Genomic DNA, 22,063 nt, shown 5'->3' on the forward strand with positions numbered 1-22,063 from the left:
TGGCCAAACAGCATAAACTTTCACAACTTTCACTTACAAAATAAAGAAGCCCTAGGGATATTATATACAGCATGGTGACTGTAGTCAGTCATTGTTAAGTCACCAAGTGGTTTCCTACTCTCTGCAACCCCAGGGATTGTAGCTTGCCAGCCTCCTCTGTCTGTGGAATTTTCCATGCAAGGATACTGGATTCAGTTGCCATGTCCTTCTCCAGGGGATCTTCCTGACCCTGGAATCAAACCCTCATCTCTGCATCAACAGGCAGATTCTTTACTGCTGAGCCACCAGAGAACCCCATAGTTAATAATACTGTATAGTATATGTGAAAGTTCCTGAGAGAATAGATTTTTTTTAAGTGAGGTATAGTTGACGTGGGCTTCCCTGGTGGCTCAGATGGCAAAGAATCTGCGTGAAAGGCAGGAGACCTGGGTTCAATCCCTGGGTCAGGAAGATCCCCTGAAGAAGGGAATGGTTACCCACTCCAGTATTCTTGCCTGGAGAATTCATGGACAAAGCAACCTGGTATGCTACAGTCTGTGCGGTCAAAAAGAGTTGGACAAGACTGAGCAACTAATACTTTCACTTCATTTTCATAGTTGATGTACAATATTTTATAAATTACAGATGAATAACAAAGTGAGTCACAGTTTTTAAAGGTTATGTTCCATTTACAGTTATTACAAAATATTGGCGATATTCCCTTTGTTGTACAATATATCCTTGTTGCTTATTGTATACATATTAGTTTGCACCTCTTAATCTTCTGTCCCTGACCTTCCCCTCCTGCTTCCCACTCCCCACTGGTAACCACTAGCTTGTTCTCTGTATCTGAGAGTCTGCTTCATTTCCCAGGTCTGTTTTATTTTTTAAATTCTCCATGTCAGTGGTATCATACAGCATTTGTCTTCCTCTGTCTCACTTATTTCATTAATACCGTCCAACTAATACCCTCCAACTCCATACATGTTGTTGAAAAATTGTGAAAGGTCATTCTTTTTAATGACTAATATTCCATTTGCACGCACACACATGCGTGTGTGTGTGTATAGGTTGTATACATATAGATTACTTTTGTACCTTGGCAAATGTCAGTAATGCTGCTATGAACATTGGAGTGCATGGAATTTTTCAATTAGTGGATTTTTTTCCATTTTAAACAGTAATTTAAAGTTTACTCAAGATTTAATGCAGGTTATTCTGACTTTTACGTTAGCACAACATGGCATACTTATGATTACCTTCCGGAAAAATTCTGTTGTACTTATCTCTGTCTGTCTTATAGATCTATGCAACCTCTGGCACTGAGGAGGCTATCATTTGGATTCGGATCGCATAGCAGGGAACAAATGGACACCAGAACTCTAGAAATCATGAAAGCAAGAGACCACAGTGATCTTAGAGTAGCGAGCCGAGTGCCGCCGTTAGTGTTCATGTCTGGGTGATAAATTCTGTTGCAAATGCACCCTTAGGTAGTGTGAACGGGTAGTCTTTATGGAAATGAATTGTCACAGAGAATACACTGCCTTGATATGGGCTGCCATTCTTTTTCGTAATTGTGATTTGCCAATGAAATGTATCATCCCCAACTGGACCTGCAGAATATTATGCTGGACGGTCACTGGCCACATCACTATGTTCCTTATTAATCCATTTCAGTGCCACAGTCTGTGCTTTTTGTCTGACTCCTCACTGTCTCAGTGTGTGCTCAAACGTCCAGCTAAACCTCCTATCTGATAGCTGGGAAGGACTATCTCTTCATCTCACACTGGCTCTGCCAGACACAGGTGCCTTCTTAATAACCAGAGAGGTTGGACTGGGGAGGGCTCCCTGGCAGAGAGTAGATGAGGCTGGAGGGGAAGGGGAGACGAGCAGTGGAAACCCTTAGACTCAGACAAGCATCGAGTACCTGACAGAGACCATTCAAATTAGTGGGTTATTTTTTTTTTTTCAGCTATACACCCAGGAGTGGGATTGCAGGGTCATTTGTTTGGTCTGTTTTTAGATTTTGAGGGCCCTTCTTACTGTTATCCATGGTGGCTGCACCAATTGACATTCGCACCAACAGTGTACAGATCTTGTCCACATGTTCACCAGCATTTGTGACTTCTCTTCCTTTGAGATGGTAGCCCTTCTGATAGGTGTAAGATAATACCTCATTGTGGGTTTAATTTGCATTCATATGATGATTAATGATGTTGAACATCTTTTCATGTGCCTCTCGGCCATTTGTATGTCTTCTTTGGAAAAATGTGTATTTAAGTCTTCTGCCCATTTTTTAAATTCTTTTTTTAAACTGTCAAGTTATATAAGCCATTCATATATTTTGGATATTAACCCCTTATTGGTTATATCATTGGCAAATATTTTTTCCCATATAGTAGGTTGTCTTTTCATTTTGCTGATGGTTTCCTTGCTGTGCAAAAGTTTTTAGCTTTAGTTACATCTCATTTATTTATTTTTGCTTTTATTTTCCTAGCTTTAGGAGACAGATCCAAAAAAATATTATTATGAATTATATCAAAAAGTGTCCCACTCATAGTGTCTTTTAAGAGTTTTATGGTTTCCACTCATATTTAGGTCTCTAATCCATTTTCAGTTTATTTTTGTATATAGTGTTAGAGAATATACTAATCTCATTCTTTGATAGCAACATGTCAAAAATAAGATTAGAGGCTAAACACAACTTGGTATTATCAGAAAACTAAATATGCTTTCACATTTGAGCCAGTAATTAGAGTTTTCAGAAATTAACCCTGAAGAGACATCCACAACCATATGAAAATACTTACATATCCATGAACATGCTAACTGAAGGAACATAATACATATCCACAGAGTGGAGTACTATACAGTTACAAAAAATAATGAGCATGGTCTTTGTAAACTAATATGGAGTGCTTCCATGATAGATATAGATATATAAAAGAATGTGGGAGTTTGGGGCTAATGTCAATGATACCAAGTCCAGTGCCTTCACATCCTGGTATGAAGAGGCTTTGAGAGCTGAAAGAGAACCAGAGCCAGAGCTGCAGCCAGGGCTCTTATGGTGCCAGGGCCACTGCACTTTCCGGAGCATGTCCAAAGCTCCTCCCACCCCTAGTGAAGTCTGAGCAGATACTTCACATTGCATCTAGAGAAAGCAGGCAGCCTTCCAGCTACCAGAGGGCCAAGGTTTTTCTCATGGAAACACAGCATATAAAGTATTTGTGTTCCTATACAATATGCACAAATTGGAGGTTTTTCTTTTTTCTATTTTTAAATGTTGTTCCTTTTAATTAAAGATGTGTTTAGCTTCAGAGTCTAAGTATACTAATGGCACACCTCCCCCATGTACTGCAGATTGTCAAGTTGAAAAATAAGAATTTTCGTATTACATGGCAAAAACTGAAATCCTTGAATCATTCCTTGTCATTCAGAACAAGGAAACATGATATTAGAATATGGATTTTTTGCAAAAATGGAAATTATTTCACGGTGAAGTCTGTGTAATTATCAGATACAGAAAAAAAGAAATCTTAAGAGGTATTCACTTCTTGGTTTGTTTTATTCCTTTTAGTCTTTCTTTGTAAAACTGAAATGTATATACCTGGATTGGCTTAGCTTATTTAAGAATGTGGGAGAAGTGAAATCCCAGTAAACTTCACTTCTTGCACACTTTCACTATAATTCTTCAAATATTAATTTAGCATCTGCTCTTTGGAGGCTTCTGAGTAGTATTGGTGATGCTAAGAAAAATAAACCTAACCATTTCCTATAGGATTCTAGAGTCTAAGAGAACAATTCATATAAAGTAGCTTGTGGACAAAGATCTAGGGGCCCAATAAAAAATGAGGTGTAAGGAGGTGAGGGGATTGAGGGCTTCCTCATGAGGAGTCTAGTGTAAATACACTGAGGCAAGGCACTTGGAGACTTTAGGACAATAAATGTCCATGGGAGGTAATTTTAAGTTAGGCTACATGTTGAGCCCACCAGGGAGGCTGTGGAAACACTAAATAGAGGCCAGACCCTCAGATGGTGGGTCTTAAAGATGAGAGACTTAAGCCTGGAATGGGAAACTACCCTGAACAACTGCTGGGGAATTATGGGGCTTCCCAGGTGGCTCACTGGTAAAGAACCCGCCTGACGCCGCAGGAGATGTGGGTTCAATCCCTGGGTCAGGAAGATCCCCTGGAGGAGGAAATGGCTACCCAACCCAGTATTTTTGCCTGGAGAGTCCCATGGACAGAACAGTCTGTTCAGTCCATGGGGTAGAAAAGGGTCAGACACGACCGGGTGACTAAAGAGCAACATGACTAGACGAGAGAGAAATCCCGCCTGGGGTGGGGGTGGAATGTGCCCTGTGCTCCTGTCCCAGTGCCCGTGAACACAGTGCACAACCGAGATGTTTCATGCACATCATCTCCAAGGAGCTTCTGTGAAAAAAAGTAATAGTAGAATGAAACCGGAAACTCAGAAGCCAGTGGGCTGACACTCTGCTGTGAGTCATGGAAACAGCTCATTTTATTGAAAGGGCATTCCATTCAGCGCTTTTGGCTATGTTGATAATTCCGCCAAAGTCTGTGAGGTGAGTATATTTTAGGTGATGGTGAAATTGAAGATAGGGGCTTATTTTATTTAGTTACTTATTTATTTGGCTATGCTTGGTCTTATCTTTGGCACGCAGGATCCTTGATCTTCCTTGCAGCCTGAGAGTTCTTTAGTTGCGGCATGGGGAATGTTTCAGTTGTGGCATATACGATCTTTAGTTGTGGCGTGTGAACTATTAGTTGCAGCAAAGCTGTGCCATTTGGGACCTAGTTCCCTGATCAGCAGGGGAATCTAGGCCTCCTGCATTGGGAGTGCAGAGTCTTAACCCCTGGACCACTAAGGAAGTCTCTAGGAGTTGTTCAGATGAAGGAGCAGCCGGGAAGGAAGACAGAATTAGTCTCGGAATCAAATTTAGATTCTTGGAATTTCGTTCAGTTAAAATACTACCTCCACACTCAAAATATGATTTAGTAGTGGAAATGAAAGATTCTTTCTAAAGAGCATTTTGGACTGATTTGGTGTTCCATGTCCAAGAATGCCACAGATTCTCTGCCATCTCCTGGATTTAAGAACTTCATCAGGGTCGGTGGTATCCTCCAGGATGAAAAGAATCATAATCATAGGAAAAACAGATATTCTGTAAAGTCTCAGTGTGGCCCAGGCACTGTGCCAGGTGCTTTAGCGCCATGCCACTAGCCCTACAAAAGCCACTTCACCTGAGGGTCCCCGAGTTGGGGATGGACCCAGGTCCACACAACTGATAAGAGCCAGAGCTGGGACTGGACCGCTGGTCTGAATTTGTGCACAGCGTGTAGCCTTCCCCTTGTCCCGGCCTGAGGTGCTCATGAGTCAGTTAATTCACTGTCTTCTAGCACTCCAAAATGTATCTTGAGTGACAGGAAGAAGGACTCTGTGATGAAAACACGGGGATGGAGTACCTAGCCAAGGCAATACAAGCACCAAAATAATAAAGAGGTGTGAATAAAGGAGAGAAGGAGATACTGCTCAGTAAGCATATGATCATCTGCAGGTGCAAATCAGACAGCCTCTAGTGATCGAGGGCTTACAAGATTATCTGGCGCTGACCTTCTATGTAGAAAGTAAACATTTTCTTTGTTTTAACTAAAAATAGTTATTTCTACTTATTTTTTGACTGCTCTGGGTCTTAGTTGTGACACTTGGAATCTTTGTTGCCACATGCTGGCTCTTTAGTTGTGGAATGTGAGATTTTAGTTGTGGCAGGAGAACTCTTCGTTGTTGGATGTGAGAGTTTTAGTTGTGGCATGTGGGATCATGTTGCCTGACTAGGGATCAAACCTAGGACCCCTGCATTGGGGGCGCAATACCACTGGACCAACAGGGAGGTGCCGAGAGTAAATATTTTAGAACTACCCTAAATCTGGTGACTCAGATGGTAAAGAATGCGCCTGCAATACGGGAGACCAGGGTTCGATCTCTGGGTTGGGCAGATTCCCTGGTGGAGGGCATGTAACACACTTCAGTATTCTTGCCTGGAGAATCTGCATGGACAGAGGAGCCTGGCGGACTACAGTACATGGGTCACAAAGAGTGGGACATGACTGAGCGATTAAGCACACACGCAAAATCTGGGTGAAGACCAGGAATATATCACCTAGATCTCTTTGTCATCATAACATCTGTCCTGAGTTCCTTATTTCATTTCATTATTGCATTTTCCTAATCTTACATCACTTTTGGGACTGAGACCCATTTTCTCCAAGATTTACTAGAGGGTAACTGCTCACTGTTTGTAGGAATATGCACTCCCCAGGAAGCCTTTAATTGAGGGACAGAAGCTGATATGGGAACCTCCATGAAGGAGGACTGAGGAGACAATCACCCCTGAATATACTGGTCCCCCAAAGCCTAAGAAGAGGAATCTTAGATCAGTAGGAGGAGCAGTCCCAGGCTGTGGTAGATGCAGTGAGAATGTTAAGCAAGAGGAATCAGACGGACTCAAGTTGCGTCCCCACTGTCTAGTCTCAGAGGCCCTGATGGACTAGGATCACATGAGGATCATCCTGACTTCCAACTTGGAATTCTCAGGAGACTAGGACCTTGATGGAAGACAAGAAGCTTCATAAAGCAGAGAGTGGAGTTACAGGGTTAATCATGTGTCATCGCGAGGACCTGAAAGTGGACCATACACACACTATACAGTATACACACTATACACACACTATACACACACTATACACTACACACTACACACACTATACACACACTATACACTATACACACTATACACACACTATACACTATACACACTATACACACACTATACACTATACACACTATACACACTATACACACATTATACACTATACACACTATACACACACTATACACACACTATACACACACTATACACTATACACACACTATACACTACACACTATACACTATACACACTATACACACACTATACACTATACACACTATACACACACTATACACTACACACTATACACACTATACACACACTATACACTATACACACTATACACACACTATACACTATACACACTATACACACACTATACACACACTATACACACACTATACACACACTATACATACACTATACACTATACACACTATACACACACTATACACACACTATACACACACTATACACTATACACACTATACACACACTATACACACACTATACACACACTATACACACTATACACACACTATACACTATACACACTATACACACACTATACACACACTATACACTGTACACAGTATACACACACTATACACTATACACACGATACACACTATACACACAATATACACACACTATACAGTATACACATTATACACACACGATACACTATACACACTATAGACACACTATACACTATACACACTATACACACACTATACACTATACACACGATACACACTATACACACAATATACACACACTATAAAAGAAGGCCCTGGAAAATCACTGATGCTGTGTTCCCCAGGAAGCGCTGGGCACAGATGTCAGGTTGATTTCAGTCTAGAAAGTCTTAGCGAGATGAGACCTCTGTCTAATACAATCAGCCGCAGCTTCGCAGAGGGAGGGACCTGAATTCAAAGAGGAAACACTCAGCACATATGATGCTGAGTGTTAGTGGGGACCCCTGCAGAGGGAGGCAAACAGAATTCTTTAAATTCTTAGCCCTGAGAAGCGCCAAAGAGCTACTTCTGAGTGGTCCCCTCATTCAACCTGTGTGATCTTACGGAGGGCTGAGTCTCCTCTAGCCAGATCAGAACCCAGATCTGCAGATGGGGGTGTGTTGACCATAACCGGACTTAAGGTGAGGACCATCAGTTCTAGTGGGAGGATCTCTCCCCCAACGAAGGAGGCTCACAGAGTGGCAACCCACCTGACAAGCAGAGATGCTCAGAGCAAAGCTGGCCTCCCACCACTGGGGACTTGGGAAGGCTAGGGCTTTGTCTGGGAGCTGGAAGACTTCGGTTCATAGAAGGAGGCATCCTGGGCTCTGATACACTGCACAAGGAGGACCCGAGAACCGATGTATTTTGAGCTACCGGGGTTCCCGTAGCACGCTGCCCCTGCCGTCATCCCTGGGAGACCCCACGTAGGACCCTACGCAGCTCCCCTCCACTTCCGCTTTGAAAGCGAGCGGATCGGCCGGTAGCCGCAGCGACCGTTTGGCGGAGACTTAGTGTCCAGGACTCGTCCGGAACCAAGGTGAGGACCTGAATGGAGCTGAAGGGACTTTCCCAACCCTCCCAGCAATAAAAGTGACCCATCCACATCCCACCCCTGTGATATGGCTCCTATGAGTCCCTCAGCGCTGTCGGCTGAATGTGCTCTAGAGTGTCTCAGGCTAAGGCGTTGGTCTGTGGGGGGTAGGCCCGGATTCTACCCCCGGAGAAGCTCTAGGTCCTAGAGGAGGGCCCTGAGGGCTGATGAGCAGACTTCGACACTGCAAGGGGGCCACTCTGAGTGGCCCCCCTCTACTGGGCTCTAGGAGGCCCTGGGTAGAGCTGGCCAACTGTGGTGCCCCCTGGTGTCCACTGCATCTGGTTTTGGGGAAGTGAGAGCCTTGCTCTAATGGAATAGACCCAGGTCAACAAAGGGACCTAGTCCCCAACAATATTAATGGCTGTGACGCTAGTGAGGATGGGGGCTCCTCCCATAAGAAATGGAGCCACATAAAGCGCCAGTCCTATTTTCAGGACTGGGAGAATCAGGCGTTTTGACATGACACTTGCTGGGACATCTCAGGGAAGTGAGAGACCAGGTCAGTGGGGGCAGCCTCAGGTTGGCAAGGGAGGGTTTGCGGTTTCCTGGTGGATGGTGAGAACCTTGGGGGCTGTGGATGTTCCACATCACGTCGTTCGGACCACATCTCCCTGTCTTCGTCCCTGGGAGACCTCAAGGATGCATGTCGATTCCCACTGTGGGCTAATGGGGAAGCCAGGGTCTTGGTCTGAATGGAGTGGTCAGCAGAGGGAGAAATCTTCCACCCTGTCATGAGTCAAATGTAGGCCTTGGTTGCTTCTGTGTCCTGGCTATGGTAAATAGTGCTGCTGCTGCTGCTGATTCGCTTCAGTCATGTCTGACTCAGTGTGACCCCATAGACAGCAGCCCACAAGGCTCCCCCATCCCTGGGATTCTCTAGGCAAGAATACTGGAGTGGGTTGCCATTTCCTTCTCCAACGCATGAAAGTGAAAAGTGAAAGTGAAGTCGCTCAGTCGTGTCTGACTCTTAGCGACCCCATGGACTGCAGCCTACCAGGCTCCTCCATCCAGGGGATTTTCCAGGCAAGAGTACTGGAGTGGGTGCCAGTACCTTCTCCAGATAGTGCTGCAGTGAGCATGAATACAGGTGTCTTTTTCCATTACCATTTTCTCAAGATATATGCCCAGTATTGGCATTGTTGGCTCATTATTCCTAGCTTTTTTATGCAGAGTGAATTAAGTCTGAAAGAGGAAAGCCAATATCATATATTAATGCATATATATGGAATCCAGAAAGATGGTACTGATGAACCTATTTGCAGGGCAGTCTGGAGATGCAGACCTAGAGAACACACTCGTGGACACAGTAGGGGAACGACAGGGAGGAGCAGATTGAGTGAGTAACATTGAAAAGGTACATATTACTATGTGGAAAATAGATAACCAGTGGGAATTGGTTCTATGACCAGGGAGCTTAAAGCCAGTGTTCTGTGATAACTTAAGAGGGGTGTGACGTGGGAGGGAGTTTCAAGATGGAGGAGACATAAGATAAACCTATGGCTGATTCATATTGATGTGTGGCAGAAACTGGTACAATATTATAAATTAATATTGTAATATTGTAAAAAATAAATTTATTTCCAAAAAGACATATAGGAGAAAACAGAAGCAAAAGAATATATTAGACTAAAATATTTAGAATATTTTAGATCCTTGAATTGGGATCTTATGAGGGTCCACAGGGACATCAACCTGCCTGCACCAGATTTTGTTCTCAGGAGACCCTGTTTAGTAAGGTAAGGTCATCTTCACTTCCTGCTTTTGGGACATGGAGTGATTGGCTTTTACTATCAAGCAGTCATCGCTTCAGGAGAAAGTTGAGCTTCTCTACCAGGACACCAAAAAGAGTGTCTAACAGGCTTTAATGGGGAAGCGTTCCCAGGTGGGGTTCCTGGGCCCGAATGAGGCAGGTCGAGGAAGTAAGTGCACAGAATGTGCTGGGGAGTGGTTAATATGTGTTGGTTGTGGGGGATGGCCAGGCTAGATCGCCCAAAAAGGTACGGTTAGTGAACGGGGTTTCGGATAGGTCACCAGTCCCAGGGGTCTCGGGCTGACAGGTCCTTCTACGTGGCTGGGGTGGGGCAGCTTTAGCTGGCGAACTGTACTGTCACTGGTCCCTGAGATCTGGGTGGCTCCTTCCATTAGGGACTTTCCCCCACCCACCCACCCGCAGGCAGAAGAGAGGAGGGGTGGCCCATCATGGCCCCAGGGTCCGGCCTTACAATCTGACCCTTTTGATAGGCTCAGGGGCGCCATTATGGCTTCCGGCTACTTCCTGCTGAACTGGGGCGTTGCTGGGGCTGAGGGTCGTGGCTGGATCCCAGTGACCTTTAGGGGGCCTCAGGGTCTCTGGATGGGAGTCTGGAGCATGCGGCCACCATCAACATCTGTCCAGTGGCCGTCTGGGTCAGCTCCCTGATCTTCCGGAGGATGATCTGAAAAATACAAGGTCCTATCGACAGGATGAGGAGCAAGGCTGCAAGGGGTCCGAGAAGCCATTTTGCCCAAGACGACCTCCACCATCCCGAGAAATCTAAACGTCTGACTCGGCCTGTCTAAGTCTGATGCTCTCAGCTCTCGGACCTTGTTCTGAGCTATCCCCGAGGCATTAATGAAAAAACAACAGTCTTCCCTTAAGAACTGACAGGTTCCCCCTTTTTCAGCCGTTAGCAGGTCTAGGGCCCTTTGATTTTGGAGAGCCACTGCTGCCAGAGAGGTTATCTGGGTTTGTAATGCCATTAGGGAATTTGCCAGTGTCTAGGTCTCGATTGAGGTCTGCGGACAGCTTATAGTAGAAGTGCGTGGCTGATCCCTATCCTCCCACCCCCAGTCCTAAGGCAGTGAATAAACCTACCCCGAGGAGCAGGGGAGCTGCAGCCGATGCCCTTCAGTGGCGGCGGGTTGGTTGGATCTGGTCTTCATTGCCTGCAGTGTCAGAATGGTCAGGTAGGGAGTAAGGAAGACTGGGGTGCAAGGCTGAGTCCAGTTAGGCGGGAAGCATCGTAATAAGGTGGTTTGATTACAGAGAGAGAATATCCGGGTTTTCCGCATACCAGAGGATTTGGGGATAGAGGGTATCGTCTCAAACCGTCACAGGCCACTGTGGTTAATGAGGTGCCATTGGCCAGAACACAAGAGGCATTGGCTGGGAGATACAGTGTCTCAGAGGTCAAGGGCCCCATTGGCAAGGTTACTTCAGTGGCATTTCGAGTGAGATTTTGGGCCTCTGTCCATTTCCTGGGGATCGGTTGGGCAAGGAACAGTTGGGGTCTCAAGGGGAGACAGAGCCAACATGAGAGGTTTGGTGAGGCTTCAGTCAGGGTCTGATAGGTGTCATTGAGGCTGGTGAAAATTTGAGATGAAAAATCCAGGGGTTTGAGCACCTGATGAACCTGGTCTAGGAGTTTGTTGGGCTCATGGTGTGGATCAGAGGCTTCAGTTGCCAGCTTTATGAGGTCCTGTTGGACCTTATGTTGGATTTGTTCTTGCCTCTGATCTTGGGCCCCCCTTCCCATCTGTCATTCCTTAGTGAGTTTGCATGGTAAAACAGAGATCTTTGTCCCCAGTTTTATAGCAGTTAGAGGCTGAGCTTAATTTGGCAATCCCAAGGCTCCTGGCCGTGCAATACCATTTACCCCTATGGGAGCACGGCTGGGTAGGTGAGGCATAACAGTCTCGGTGGACATAAGTATAGGCTGTGAACCCACTTCCCCAGCAGTCTCCTTCGGGTGCAGCCCCGGGGGCAGGGTGTAGGTTGTCCCACCCGTGTTATCACGGCCAGGAGGAATAGTGGCAAGAGCATGTTTAGCTATGATATTAGAAAGAGAGTGATAAAAGAGAAGAAGTCAATTTGAGATTCTGTAAAAAGGAGGAAGGTCCCCTGTAAGTGTAGATCAGAAATTGCCTGAAAGAGTCACAGTCAATAATCGGGGTAGCCAGCCAAAGGTCCTGTAATAGGGTCAGGATAAAGTCTTCGAGGCAGGCTAGGTTGAGAGACATATGGCCAGGTCAGGCCACCCCAAAGGAATAGCACCCCAGGAGCTGTGAACAGATGATAAGGTAAGCAAGGGCCAGTGAAAGTCGAAGTGTGAGTGGCCAGTCCCGGGGGGGCCATGACAGCCAGTCCAATGGCGAAGAGCATGGCCAGAGTTGTGATTGGCAACAGCCACAGCAGATGAGGCCAGACAAGCATTGGACGGGGCGTGTCACTCACTGGCGGGAGGCAAGGGTGTCTTAGTAATGGTGATTTTGGTAGGTCCCGAGATTTTACAGCTGTAAGTCTCCAGGGGTTTGGGAGAAGGCAGGCCGTGTAGTGGAGCCCGTTTGAGCCATGTGATGTGATATCATGGCTCGTGTCCCCACAGTTTGGCTGCTTTAGGGGTGGTGAGGACCACCGTGAAAGGCCCAGTCCACTGGGGCTGAAGGGGTTGAGGCGTCAGCGTCTTTAGGAGAACCTGATCTCCTGGTGCCAAAGCGGGGGACGGGATCGCCTGGGCGTGATCTCTGACAGGTTGAAGGAGGACGTGGTCAGCGTGTTCTCTAAGTAGGGACCTCAGGAGTGTGAAATAGGGCAAGTAAGTCCCCAGAAGGGGATCCGGAAGGTTAGTCAGCAGATATGGCCTACCGTACAGCAGTTCAAAAGGTGTCAAACCCATCTTAGCATGAGGAGTTGTCTGTATGCGGGTCAGGGCTACTGGCAGGAGATCGACCCAGGAGAGTCGAAGTTCTGCCGTTAACCTGATCAGATGAGCCTTGAGGATGCTGTTAGCCCATTCTACCTTGCCTGATGGCTGAGGTCTGTATGGGACATGGAAGTGCCAAGAAATGTTTAAAGCCTCGCCTATTTGCTGAGTGATTTGAGAAACAAAGGTGGGCCCGTTATCAGACTGGATGGATTTGGGGAGCCCAAACCGTGGAATGAGGTGTATTGAGAGTGTTGGTGACGGTTTGGCTGTCTCCCGGGCAGTGGGGAATGCTTCTACCCATCCAGAAAAAGTGTCAACACAGACCAGCATATACCAGAAGGTCCGATGTCTAGGCGTGTGAGTAAAGTCTATCTGCCAATCCTGTCCCAGCAGGTGTCCCCTCAACTGGTGAGTTTCTTGTGACCGCCTGAGTCCTCCTTGAGGAGAGGTCTTGGCACAGATTAGGCAGCGATGATGGACTGCCTGAATGGTAGGTTGGAGATGTAACGGGGAAAAGAGGGCTAGGGAAGTTCAAGAGTGTGTGGGGCCCAATGTGTAAAGAGTCATGGATCTGGATGATAATGGACATTGCCTGTTTTTCAGGTAGGACTAGTTTGTCGTGGAGCGTGATCCATCCTGAGGGGTGTTTGGAAGTGCCCTCCTGTGAGAGGAGGGCCTCCATTTTGGCCTTTGAGTAGTTAGGTGTAAGGGAGGTCCTGAGAAATAGTATAGGCGGAGGCCCCTGTTGTAAGGCTATCTGTTTGGCCACCCAGTCAACCTTATTGTTGCCTAGGGAAACCGTGTTGTGAGTCGTCTGATGTCCTTTGCAGTGTAGGATGGCTACCAGGGTGGGCTGTGAGATGGCTTCCAGGAGCTTGGTGATTAGGGGGCCATTTGAGATGGGTGATCCCTTGGTGGTGAGGAATCCCCTCTCTCTCTAAATAGCTGAATGTGAATGTACAATCAAAAAGGCATATTTGGAGTCAGTATAGATGTTAACCCATTTTCCCATTGCCAGGTGTAACGCTCTAAGGAGCGCTAATAATTCTGCCTTTTGGGAGGTGGTTCCCTCCGGTAGCAGGCGAGCCTCGAGGATGTCATTGGTGGTCACAACTGCATACGTAGCAGCCTGATGACCGTTAGGGTCTCGTTTTGAATTGCCATCTACAAATAACTTGAGGTCTGGGTTTTATAGCGGAGTAGCAAAAAGGTTTGGGGGCGGTTAGATAAGAGTGTCCAGGACCTCTGTGCATGAGTGAGGTCCTGTGTCTTTGCCTGAAGGACAGGTTGGAGGTGAGGGGAGAGAATATAGAGGGTTTGGGTGGGAGCTGTGGCCCAAAGTAACCTGGGGGTTATCCAGAAAGACCAGGTGGAATTGTCGGAGCCTAGAGTCACTAAGGTCTGACAGGAATTTGGAAGCCAGGAGGTCGGCCAAGCGGTGTGGTGCAAATATAGTTAGCGGTTGAGCTAGAATTAGCTTTTTTGTATTTGCATATAGAGAAGCTGCTGCTGCCAGGGCACATAGGCAGGGGAACCATCCCTGGGCGGTGGGGTCTAACTGTTCGGAGATAAATGCCACTGGCAGCATTTCAGGGCCTGCAGGCTGTATGAGGGCTCCAAAGGCTATGCCCCATTTTTTATCAGTGTAGAGGTGATAGGGGAGGTTGAGATTGGGCAGGAAGAGCAGGGAAGAGGACAGCAAAGCTGAGCAAAGGTTGTAGAAAACCTTCTGGACCTCTGTTTCTGAAGAGAGCGGTCCAGTAGGGGTGTCTTTTACGGCTGCATAGAGGGGTTTAGCCAGCGAAGCATAGTTGGGGACCCAGTGCTGGAAGAATCCTGTTAACCCCAAAAAGGACAAGCTTTGTTCTCCAGTGGAAGGGGGGCAGAGGTCTTGGAGAAGGCTGAGTCTGTCAGTAGTTAGAGCCTTGGTTTTCAGGGTACTCTTTAGACCTAGGTAAGTCACAGAGGTCTGGGTGAGTTGGGCCTTTTGTTGAGATGCTTGTTATCCCTTAGAGTTAAGGAAGTTAAGAAGAATAGTCGTATGTGTCTGAGAGAGAGCTTGTGAGGGGCTGCAGAGCAGAAGGTCATCCACATACTGTAAGAGGACACTGGGGGCCAAAGGGCATGTAGCCAGATCCTGGGCCAGAGCCTGGCCAAAAAAATGGGGGCTGTCTCTAAACCCTTGGGGGAGGACTGTCCATGTTAGCTGGGAGGACTGTCGGGTTTCTGGGTCGGTCCATGTGAAAGCAAAGAGGAACTGGCAGTCTGGGTGTAAGGGAATAGTGAAAAAGGCATCTTTGAGGTCTATGACAGTAAAGTGAGTCGTACTGCTAGGGATGTCAGAAAGCAAGGTATAGGGATTGGGGACAATCAGATGGGCAGGGATCATGGCCTTGTTTATCAGTTGAAGGTCCTGGACCAGTCGGTAGCTGCCAGCAGCTTTCTGTACCGGGAGAATGGGGATACTGCAGGGAGAGGCCATGGGGACTAGGAGGCCCTGGCCTAAGAGATGGTCTATGATTGGTTAAAGACCACATAGGTGAGTCTGAGAGATGGGGAATTGAGGGCGGTTTGGGAAGTGGGAAGGATCACATAGTTTAATCAGGACGGGGGCGTGATGGGTTGTTACCAGAGGGATTTCAGTGTCCCAGATGTTAGGGTTGACAACTGAAGCCTCACGGGAGCAGAGGAGGAGTAGGGGCAAGGTGAGAGATTGGGAAAGTGAGAGCGGTAGGTGAATGGTGGCCCTAAGCTTAGCTAAAATGTCCCGCCCCAGCAGGGGAGTGGGGCATGAAGGGATTATCAGAAAAGAGTGTGTGAACAAGAAGTGATCAAGCTGACAGGGCTGTGGCCCAGTCTGCCAGGGTCGTGAAGATGTGCTGTCTGTACCTACCACCGAGACCTGGGAAGGATGTAAGGTGTCCCCGAAGGAGGGAAGAACTGAGGAAGTAGCCCCCATATCTATGAAGAAATTGATAGACTTACCTGCCACTTGAAGCATTACCGTGGGCTCGGCTTGGGTTATGGGGGTCCCTGCGTCTGGGCGCCGTCCATCTTCATCAAAGGAGAGAAGTTCCAAGGCGGGGTGCAGGGAGGAAATGTCCTTTCAGGAGCCAGACCTCGGCCCGGTAAGGCCGGGGCCTGAGTCGCCCGGGGACAATCACTTGCCCAATGTCCCGGCTGTTTGCAACGAGGGCACGGCTTTGTCGGGAGCCAGGGGTTTGGGCATTGGCGGGCCCAGTGGCCCTCATGACCGCATTTGAAGCAGGCTCCCAGTGATGGCTTCTGGGGACCCACCTTCTGTCCCGTGGCCGGCCGCAGGGCTGCTACCAGTGCCTGGGTGTGTCTCTCAAGGAGGTTAGCCTGGAGTTCGGCTTTTTGTTTAAGCCTTGCCTTAGGGCTGACTTTGGCGGTTTCCTCTTGCGCATTATAAACCTTAAAGGCCATTTTTACCAGGTCTCAGAGGGGATGTCTGAGGCCCATCCTCTACCCTGGAGAGTTTTTTTTTTTTTTTTTTAATGTCTGAAGCTGATTGGGATATAAAACGGTTGGCTAGGGTGGTGATTCCCGCCGGAGAATCTGGGGCAATCCGGGTATAGGTGGTGAGAGCCTCTGTCAGTCTGTTAAGAAAGGCTGCCGGATTCTCATCAGGGCCCTGGGTTACTTCATCTAGCTTAAGCAGGTTTACTATCTTGAGGGAGGTGGTCTCCATTCCCTCCAGTAGGCATTTTACTATGCATTGAATGTTGGCTTTTCCTCTCTGTGTCTCCTGATAGTCTCAGTCTGGGTCTACATCTGGAATAGCAGCTGCTCCAGGTGGCCAGGCTGGGTCTGCTTGGTTAGCTAGTTGTTTTTGGTCAGCCACCATTTTTGCCACAGCCCAAATGGCCTTTCTCTCCTCTGGGGTAGTGGTGGACGCCAGAATGACAAATACATCCTGCCAGGTGAGGGCGTAAGACCGAGGCAGCTGGGTGAAGTTTTTGATGTAGTTAGAGGGGTTGGCCGAATAGAAGCCTAGCTGTTGTTAAATGTGGGCAAGATGTTGGAGTGAAAAGGGCACGTGGACATGGGCGAGACCCTTCGGGCCGGCCACCTGGCGGAGAGGAAGCAGGGGAGCTGGTGGCAGATTGGGAGCGGTCTGGGACCTTGTGTGTGAGCTGACCAGTGAGTTAGAAAGGGGTGGGCACGGAGGAAGGGGTGGATGCTGAGGCAGAGCCAAGGGAGCGGCGAGAGGCTAGTCACAGGAGGGCTGGGCTGTGAGGACGATGGGGGAGGAGTGGATATGGAGGCACTTGGTGAGAGCAATAGAGGGGGAATTGGTGTAGGGCTAGGAAGGGCCATGGTTAGGAGAATTTCAGAAGGGGAACAGTGGGTATATAGGGTGGGACGGGAGCACAACAGCCAGAAAGCCTGTATGTAGGGTGCTTCAGACCATTTTCCCATCCTCCGGCAGTAATTATCTAAGTCACGGAGGATGTTAAAATCGAAAGTTCCAGTTGGCGGCCATTGTGAGCCATTATCCAAAGAATATTGGGGCCATGCCTCAGAACAAAGGAAGGTTAAGCATTTGGAACGAATTTCTCCGGAGATATGTAGAGTTCTGAGGTTGGCGAGTAAACATTCTAGCGGTGTAGACCAGGGTTGGTCGGCCTTGGAGGCAGCCGCCCCCATGGTTACTATGACGCAAAGGTCCTGTACCAATCGTTAGTGGGGCTGGGAGTGGTCTGGTCAGTCATCCCCAAATGGGCCGTCAACCCAGTGAGGTGAGGAGAGGGCACTCAGCCAAGACGGACGACTCCAAGTTGACTGGCACCAGGGAATAGCAGGCCTGGCCTGTGGAAGAGGGGTCCAGCCACGGCCGTGATTTAAAGGGACCGAGACACCCTAAGAATAATCGCAATGTAAGCAACAACCCCCAGAACCGGACCTATGGAACTTACCCCGTATCCTGCCGGATGGTTGAATGGTCCCAGAGGGGTGACGGGGTGACCTGGTCCAGCACGGGCCAGACCCGAGGGGGCCTGCAAATCCTGCTCATCACAGGATGGGCCCTGTGCCTCAAGCCCCATATTGTGCACCAAATGTTAGGTAAAAGACCAGGACACCAAAGAGTATCTAACAGGCTTTAATGGGGAAGCGCTCCCGATCGGGATTCCCGGACCCGAACGAGGCAGGTCGAGGAAGTCTGCACCCAGACTGTGCTGAGGAGTGGTTTATATGCTTTCGTTGTGGGGGATGGTCAGGCTAGATCGCCCAAAAAGGTACGGCTAGTGAACAGGGGTTCGGATAGGTCACCAGGCCGAGGGGTCACGGGCTGACAGGTCCTTCTACGTGGCTGGGGCGAGGTGGCTTTAGCTGGCAAGTGTGCTGTCATTGGTCCCTGGGATCTGGGACGCTCCTTCCCTTAGGGACTTCCCCTGCCGGCAGGAGAGAGGAGGGGCGGCCCATCATGTTCCCGGGATCCAGCCTTACAGGAACCTGAGTGGGGACTCAGTGCATCCAACCCAACCCTCAGATTTCAGCCCAGGAAACCTCAGGGAAGGGCTGTGAGGCTGAGCACTTTGTTACTGTTTTCTACGAAGTCTACAGGAGGGGAAATGTCTAGTCTGAAGGTGCAGACAGCAGTCCGCAAATGGATAATGGTGCCCAATGTTTTAAGGAGCCAAGGTAAGGACCATGAATGATTATTCCAGCGAACTCAGGGTAGAAAAGACCCTAATGAACTCTCAGCACTGGTTATCTATCTCCTGGCAGGGAGGTGGACTGAGGCATCCCTTCACTTACCTCTGGATCATGGGGATGTCTAAAGTGTCTGCATCAGTGTAGCAGAGGGAAGGGTGCCAAGGCTCCGCCAGGGCTTGACGTGATAATACTGAAGTAGAACTTAGAAAACCCCACTGCTGGCACCTGCTGGCACCTGAGTGAATCCAAAGCAGGGCTGAGAGGTCGCAGAGGAAAAAGTAAGGCCTCTATTCTTCCTCTGTGGGATTGTGTGGGGAAAGGCTGACCAGGAAAACAGGAGCCTTGTGGGTTCCTAGGGCAGTTTCCTCAAGGACACCTGCAGAGGCGGCCTTTGATTAAGCCAAGGTAGAATCTCCTGTTTTAAGGTGCTCATGTCACCTCGTTCTCCATCCTCCAGGTGCCCCAACCTTCTGTCTATTGGCCCAGATTCCTGCCTGCGGTCCCTGACCACAGCCATCATGCCTCGTGGGCAGAAGAGTAAGCACCGTGCTCGTGAGAAACGTCGCCAGGCCCGAGCTGAGACCCAGGGTCTTCATGATCAGGCTACCACATCTGGGGGAGAAGAGACCACCTCCTCCTCCCCTCCTGATTCAGAGAGCGGTCCCTCAAGCTCGTCTGCTGCTGGCACCTCCAAGGGGCCTCAGGGAGCCCAAGGCACCACCAGCGCTGCTTCAGGTGCTATACGCAAAAGATCTGGTGTCGGGCGCGCAGCACGCTCGAGATCTGGTGTAGGTGCCGAGGGCCAAGTTCAGGAAGGGGAAAATTCCTCCCAGGCCTCAGCTGCTGCTGAGAGCTCTCATACAGATCTTCTGACCTGGAAGGCAGAGATGTTGGTGCAGTACATGCTGTGTAAGTATAAGATGAGGGCGCTCATTAAGAGGTCTGAAATGCTGAAGGCAGTCACTAGAAGGTACAGGGAGCAATTCCCTGAGATCCTTAGCAGGGCCTCTGAGCGCATGGAGCTGGTGTTTGGCCTGGTGCTGAAGGAAGTCAGGCCCAACAGTCACTACTATACCCTGGTGAGCAACCTAGATCTCAGCGACAGTGAGTCTATGAGAGGTGACTGGGGGCTGCCGAAGAATGGTCTTCTGATGCCTCTGCTGGGTGTCATCTACCTGAATGGCAACCACGCCCCTGAGGAGAAGATCTGGAAGTTCCTGAATATGCTGGGCATCTATGATGGAAGAAGTCACTTCATCTTTGGAGAGCCCAGGAAGCTCATCACAGAAGATCTGGTGCGAGAAGGGTATCTGGAGTACCGCCAGGTGCCCGGCAGTGATCCCCCTCGCTATGAGTTCCTGTGGGGTCCTAAATTGCTGACAGAAACCAGCAAGACGAAAGTCCTGAAGTTTTTGGCCAAGGTCAAGGATTCGGGTCATACTGCCTTCCTGCCACAAAATGAGGAGTCTTGGAGAGAGGAGGTAGAGAGCACTGGAGACAGAGGTGCAGCCAGGGCTGGCCCTTCTGCCTCACTCAGGCCTGGCACTGCTGCCTCAGCTGCTGCTGGCCCTTCTGCTTCAGCCCGGCCTGGCACTGCACCCTCAGCTGCTGCTCGCCATTCTGCTTCAGCCCGGCCTGGCACTGCTGCCTCAGCCACTGCTCGCCATTCTGCTTCAGCCTGGCCTGGCACTGCTGCCTCAGCCACTGCTCGCCATTCTGCTTCAGCCCGGCCTGGCACTGCACCCTCAGCTGCTGCTGGCCCTTCTGCTTCAGCCAGGCCTGGCACTGCTGCCTCAGGCACTGCTGGGCCTTCTGCTTTGGCCACTGCACGCCCAAGGGCCACATCCAGACGCTCATCTTGCCCCTAGTGTGGTCTGAGGCCCATTGTTCATGTTGTCGGTGGAGAAGCCTGTCAATCTGTGTTCCTGATATGCATCAATAACTTGTTGACTTTATTTCCCCCAATTTTCAGTTCTCAAAATTTTTCAACAGAAAGGCCATTTAGATTCATGATATAAGTATATGAATAACATGGGTCACACACAGTGTGCTGCTTGTCAAATTTAGGAGCAAAAATTTTGTTTTCTCAAATATATTGGAAATCCTCACATCACCTTTGTGATCCAGGGTGAGAATAACATCACTTTAGGATAAGAGTGTCCTTAGAAATGCAGAAACACCACACTAATAGAGGCTCAAAACATTAATACACTGTTAGGGAGATAGCTGAAATTTCTACAGTGTTTGGCTTGCTTTACTCTCTGGTTAGCCTCCCTCTTTGTAAATGTAAAAGAGACATACTTGCCTCTGCTTATGATTTATGGTTTTCAGAATCTTTGAGAATATAAATTACAGCAAATGATTTATTCGTGGCTCTTCTTTTACTCAACCATTGAGAATCTGTTCTTCAGAAGTCTTCATGCTTGTACTGGTGATGTTAAGTCAAGAAAAGTCCTAGCCTCTGTGCATTCATGATAGTTTCTCAGAGATGCTGTCATTCTATGGAAGAGGCTGAGATAGTCTCTACTTCACGAAGAACAAGAAAGAAGCAGGGTAAAGAGGGGTCGGAGCGAACATATTACTTTGGTTTCATTGCTTAGCTGAATTTTGGCTGATTTGGGAGGTTGGGTCTTTTCTTTTCCCACTTGGAATGCTTCATAGTTTCTGACATCTGATAGATTGAAAAAAAAATCCAGCTGATGTAACATCTGAGGGCAAGATAATCATAGTAATAACTGCTGTTGCTCCTGATGTCTCAATAGAAACAGGCACCGTGACAGAAGCTTTCCATAAATACCTATATTCCACCAATCTGACAAGAAAGAGCTTATCAAACTTACTTCACAGCGGAGAGCCCAAGGCTCATAGAGTTTGGTTTTGTGCTGAAATACGTACGGCTGGTAAATGACAGCAGGCAATAGACTCCTGCTCTGAACTACTTTGGCACTCATACTGTTGTTCTCCCCCCCAATCTGAGACATACCCTTGTCTTTTTTTTTTTAACAAGTACTTTTAACATTTGAGATTTCCTTCTTTATTTTTATTTATTTGTTTATTTAGCTGTGCTGGATCTTAGATGTTGCACGTGTGGTCTAGTTCCCTGACCAGCGATCAAACCTGGGCCCCCTGCTTTGGGAGCCTGGAGTCCTAGCCATTGGACCACCAGGAAAGTCCCCACCCTGTATCTTTTATTTCAGTGCTTTTCTCAGGACTCCATAATTTGTCCTAGTTGATAGAAAAGATTGCCCTTGTGCTCAAGCTACTGGATCAAAATGTGTAGCCAGTGCAGTAAGAATGCCAGGTATCCTTAACCAAAGATATGTATCCCTTACTCACTACTCATAGATAAGTGAAAGAAACAATATTCAGGGAC

General features: G+C 48.2%; 1 protein-coding gene and 1 pseudogene across 1 annotated transcript; one reads left to right on the forward strand and one right to left on the reverse strand.

Moving 5' to 3' along the window:
- Positions 1–1,209: 1,209 nt before the first annotated feature.
- LOC102172057 lies at positions 1,210–16,259 on the reverse strand (annotated as a pseudogene).
- A 2,949-nt stretch (positions 16,260–19,208) lies between these two features.
- On the forward strand, positions 19,209–20,568 carry LOC108634304 (melanoma-associated antigen B2-like). The gene is made up of 3 exons (XM_018043699.1): positions 19,209–19,425; positions 19,462–20,171; positions 20,272–20,568. Exons 1-3 carry the CDS (start codon positions 19,209–19,211, stop codon positions 20,566–20,568), a joined length of 1,224 nt encoding a protein of 407 aa, XP_017899188.1.
- The last annotated feature ends 1,495 nt before the right edge of the window (positions 20,569–22,063 follow it).

Source organism: Capra hircus, assembly GCF_001704415.2.
Source record: "Capra hircus breed San Clemente chromosome X unlocalized genomic scaffold, ASM170441v1, whole genome shotgun sequence".
NCBI lineage: Eukaryota > Metazoa > Chordata > Mammalia > Artiodactyla > Bovidae > Capra > Capra hircus.

Coding starts and splice junctions, on each gene's coding strand:
- LOC108634304 (XM_018043699.1), top strand. CDS start 19,209: ATGCCTCGTGGGCAGAAGAGTAAGCACCGTGCTCGTGAGAAACGTCGC. Junction 19,426..19,461: donor CACCACCAGCGCTGCTTCAG/GTGCTATACGCA, acceptor TCGGGCGCGCAG/CACGCTCGAGATCTGGTGTA. Junction 20,172..20,271: donor AGGAGTCTTGGAGAGAGGAG/GTAGAGAGCACT, acceptor CTTCTGCTTCAG/CCCGGCCTGGCACTGCACCC.